General features: G+C 44.9%; 1 protein-coding gene across 3 annotated transcripts; it reads left to right on the forward strand.

The window, feature by feature from the left end:
- Positions 1-592: 592 nt before the first annotated feature.
- On the forward strand, positions 593-3,458 carry CRYGS (crystallin gamma S). 3 transcript variants are annotated; one of them, XM_036066674.2, is made up of 3 exons: positions 593-1,204; positions 2,415-2,657; positions 3,092-3,458. In XM_036066674.2, the coding sequence occupies exons 1-3, from the start codon at positions 1,181-1,183 to the stop codon at positions 3,362-3,364; spliced, it is 540 nt and encodes a 179-aa protein (XP_035922567.1). In that variant the 5' UTR covers positions 593-1,180; the 3' UTR covers positions 3,365-3,458. The 3 variants fall into 3 exon arrangements, with proteins under 3 accessions (XP_035922567.1, XP_077916629.1, XP_077916632.1); XM_078060503.1 differs by lacking the exon at positions 593-1,204 and adding an exon at positions 1,391-1,896; XM_078060506.1 differs by lacking the exon at positions 593-1,204 and adding an exon at positions 1,391-1,662.
- Positions 3,459-3,968: the final 510 nt, after the last annotated feature.

A 3,968-nucleotide genomic window follows, 5' to 3' on the forward strand; every position in this document is an offset into this window, starting at 1 on the left:
GAGAAACATTCAAGTAAAAAAGATACTAACTTTATTTCCTATAGCATATCCCTTGCAAAGCCTCCTTTTTGGGTGACAAATTGACCAAAAACCAAAGGTAATTTGAATTAAAGTTAAATTAAGGAGTTTAGAATCTATTAATTCTTAGTGAAGTTACCTTAGTTTTCCTAAAGATCTTTCCACAGGGCTTTGGGGAAAGCTTCTCAGACTCAGAATCAGTCTTGATCCATTACTAAGAGAGTAAATGGTGTTTGTGGAACAGAGTTAGCTGTGCAGGCAGGAAGACAGCAAAGGGAGAGAAGATAAAATGAATCACAGGTCACTAACCAGGAGTTTTGCACAGCAGTCCACTCACTTGCCTGCAACGAACTTGTAACTAGCTATTGACCTTAGGCAAGTCACTTAACTTCTTTATCTGTAACAACAGTAGCAAAAGTTTATTGGCAATTATGAACCAGATTAAACTAAGTGCTTTATTGGATTATCCCTCCTCAGAACAATCCTCTGCAGTGGATATTGTTACCCAGTTTTACTAGTGAAGAGCCAGAGCTTTAGAGAGAGGTTCAGTGGCCTATCCAAGGTCACAGAGCTAGTAACTAGTGGTGCTGCAATTTTGTTTTCATCTGTAGACTGGGATGCCATGTAGCTCTCAATCTGCTATGCTGAAGTGGGAAATGGAGCTGGAAGAGAAATTTGGGAGGGGAAGAAAGGAAATGAAGTAGATGATTTGGGGCTGAGAAGGGGTAAGGAAGCTCGTAGGGAACAGGAAACAGAAGGAGAGAGACAAGCAGAGTAGATTAAGGTGGAAGGAAATAACCATCAGTAGGCTATGATCTAGAAAGTCTCCCCTGGGGTAGAAAACACTGAGGTTTTATGGCCTTTTGCAAGTCATTCTTGGTTTCTACCTCTCCATCATTACTTACATCTGATCAGTCACCAAATCCTGCATTCCTTTTGACCGTTTGTTCCCTCCGTGTCCTCAGCTAGCAGTTGGCATTTGGTTGGCCCACACCATCTCTCACCACACCCATAGCAACCACCTGCTTCCACGCGCATCATCACCAGAGGGATTCTAGCATGGCATCCGCAGCAGGCTGCTGGCTTTATTTCCGAATACTTCTTATATGCGCAGACTCTATATGCGCCAAGCTTGAGGAACTACTTGTCCCTATAGTGGGCCATGTTCTTTTATTCCTTTGAACAGGTAATCCTTTTTCCTTTGCCCCTGGACAGAGATCCTCTCAGGGCCACCTGGCTCTACTCCTTTCCTGTGAAATGCTTGACCTGGTTTTCTTCTAAACCGATAACGCAAATTAGCCACAAGGTGGCAGCATAACGCTAGGGAATTAACTGCTTGACTCCATGACACCTTGCTTTCCGTTTCAATGATAAACTAGCATTTATCTTGGATTGTGGGATTATAGAACAAGAAGGGGCAAACTCTACAGTCTATTTGGTCTGGTGGTTTTCAGAAACTGCGTCACGAAGCCCCAGGAGTGCCTGAGAACTCTATTTCCTGTTGCAAATAGGACCGTTTTATTTTTACAGCCAGGGCTTCAATCTAGTCTAGTCCTTCCTCTGACAAGCGGGAAGCAGGAGCCCGGAGAGGCGGCTTGCCTCAAGTAGTGAGTCTGCCGGTAGAGATGCAGCTCAAGAGCCCAGGTTTATTATTTCCCGGTTCTCAGAGCTGCGCACCGCCATGCCATTAGAGGTCTCAGGTTTACCCCAGAGATTGTGGGAGAAAACTTGGTAAAGGGTTTGAGGCAAAGAACATTCTTGACTTGTCATTTTGTTGCTTTGTAACTACTCTGTTGGCAATAAAATAATAATACAGAACATAAAATATTGTCATGTGTATGCTCCACATCCATCTAAAATAAGCTCTCTAGAGCTAAGGTACGTTTTATTTTTCTCTGTATATCTTCCATATCACCTACAGTGAATGCCTGCATTTGGAACTCACTCATCGTCATCCAACATTTATTGTGGGTTTGTCCAGTGCAGGATACCGGGGTCCACAGCTTAAATAAGGCTTGGTCTTTGCCCCAGGAAGAAGTCTAGGAGTCTGATGGGAGAGAGATATATAAGTGAATAATTTATTTTCTTATGTGATGAGTACCGTGAGTTATGGGAACAAAAAGGAGGAAGCCATGAACTTGGGTCTGGCTTATCTTAGGGCACTCTTTTGTTTTGCTTCATTTTAAGCCTTCAGAAAGTTCTCATTCCTGTTGTTGACAACTAAAGTTGTCTGCCAGAAGGTAGGTGTTGTGAGGTGAGGTAGAGCTCTGTATTTCCTCCTCAAAATCGAAGAGAAAGGAATTTTCAAAGTGGGCATTATGTTCTTGGTCTTTATTTTTTTATGAATAAAGCCTCCTGACTCCCCAGTTCTTCTCTTGGTTCGCCCCGCCCTTCAGATCACTTTCTATGAGGACAAGCACTTTCAAGGCCGCCACTATGACTGTGACTGCGACTGTGCAGATTTCCACATGTACCTGAGTCGCTGCAACTCCATTCGAGTGGAGGGAGGCACCTGGGCCGTGTACGAAAGGCCCAACTTCGCGGGCTACATGTACATCCTACCTCGGGGCGAGTACCCTGAGTACCAGCACTGGATGGGCCTCAATGACCGCCTCAGCTCCTGCCGAGCTGTTCACCTGGTGAGTCTGGGGCCCGCTGGATTCCGCTCGCTCGCTCGCTCACCTGCTCTGGCTCTTCTCTCTCTTGCCCCTACTCCCCCCACCTTTTTGTTTTTTTACTTTTATGTGGAAGCATCTTCTTAACATTTTCCTACCCTTTAATGCAGTGTTTTCTTCTGTTGGCTGCTGAGGCTTACATAAAACCTAAAGTCAGTTCATCACAAGACTGAATACACGAATTATTTCCAGAGCGCACTCTCTACCTCCTGAGTACTTTAAGGCATTAAGTTTTTCTTACCGAAGGTCAGCTGTTTCGGTCAGTGCACAGCGGGGATGGGAGATCAGATCATCTGGCTTTCAAGATGGTGGGTTCTGAACCACAGCGTTCTGGGAGTTCTTGACATGTCGGTGATTTTCATAATCATGATTGTTTATTTCCTCCCATGTTTTTCCAGTCTAGTGGAGGCCAGTATAAGATTCAGATCTTTGAAAAAGGAGATTTTAATGGTCAGATGTACGAAACCACTGAAGATTGCCCTTCTATCATGGAGCAATTTCACATGAGAGAGGTCCACTCCAGTAAGGTGCTGGACGGTGTCTGGATTTTCTACGAGCTACCCAACTACCGTGGCAGGCAGTACCTTCTGGACAAGAAGGAGTACCGGAAGCCCATCGATTGGGGCGCAGCTTCCCCAGCCGTGCAGTCTTTCCGCCGCATTGTGGAGTAATGACGTGATGGGGCCACAGCCTTCTCCCTGGGGGCCACGTGCTGGCTAGCCTTGTCATCCAAGTAGGCATCATAAATAAAACAATTGGCATGCATTCCACTGTTGACTGTAATGCTTCTCCTTAAACACTCTTAGGGACCAGTAAAATAGTGCCCACCACAGTGGGCAGTTACACAAAGCAACTCATCCTTCAGATGGCCAATCTGTAACTTTGTGCCAAGCAGGATGGGGCTGCACTGAAAGGTTAGAAAATCATACTGCCAAGTGGTGGTTCTCATTGCGTAAGTTTGGTATAGATTCAACAGGTACAATAAGAGCTACTGCTTATTGAGTGCCTTCATTATTCCATTTTCTCCTTACAACAACCCTGCAGATGAGGTGGTTTATTTGCATTTTACAAATAAGAAAACAGAGGCTTAGAGAAACTAAAAAACTTGCCCAAGTTCACCAGCTGGTGATCAGAGGAACCGGGGTTTGGTCCAGGATATTTGTTTCCAGAGCCCCTGTTCTTTTCCTTTCATTTCTAACTCATTCATTCAACACCTGCCGGCTGGGGGGTCCATGTGCATAATAGAAATGCAAGACCCTGAGAAATTTAAGAGGT

This window comes from Halichoerus grypus, chromosome 1, assembly GCF_964656455.1.
Source record: "Halichoerus grypus chromosome 1, mHalGry1.hap1.1, whole genome shotgun sequence".
Lineage (NCBI taxonomy): Eukaryota > Metazoa > Chordata > Mammalia > Carnivora > Phocidae > Halichoerus > Halichoerus grypus.

Coding starts and splice junctions, on each gene's coding strand:
- CRYGS (XM_036066674.2), top strand. CDS start 1,181: ATGTTCTTTTATTCCTTTGAACAG. Junction 1,205..2,414: donor TCTTTTATTCCTTTGAACAG/GTAATCCTTTTT, acceptor CCCGCCCTTCAG/ATCACTTTCTATGAGGACAA. Junction 2,658..3,091: donor CCTGCCGAGCTGTTCACCTG/GTGAGTCTGGGG, acceptor ATGTTTTTCCAG/TCTAGTGGAGGCCAGTATAA.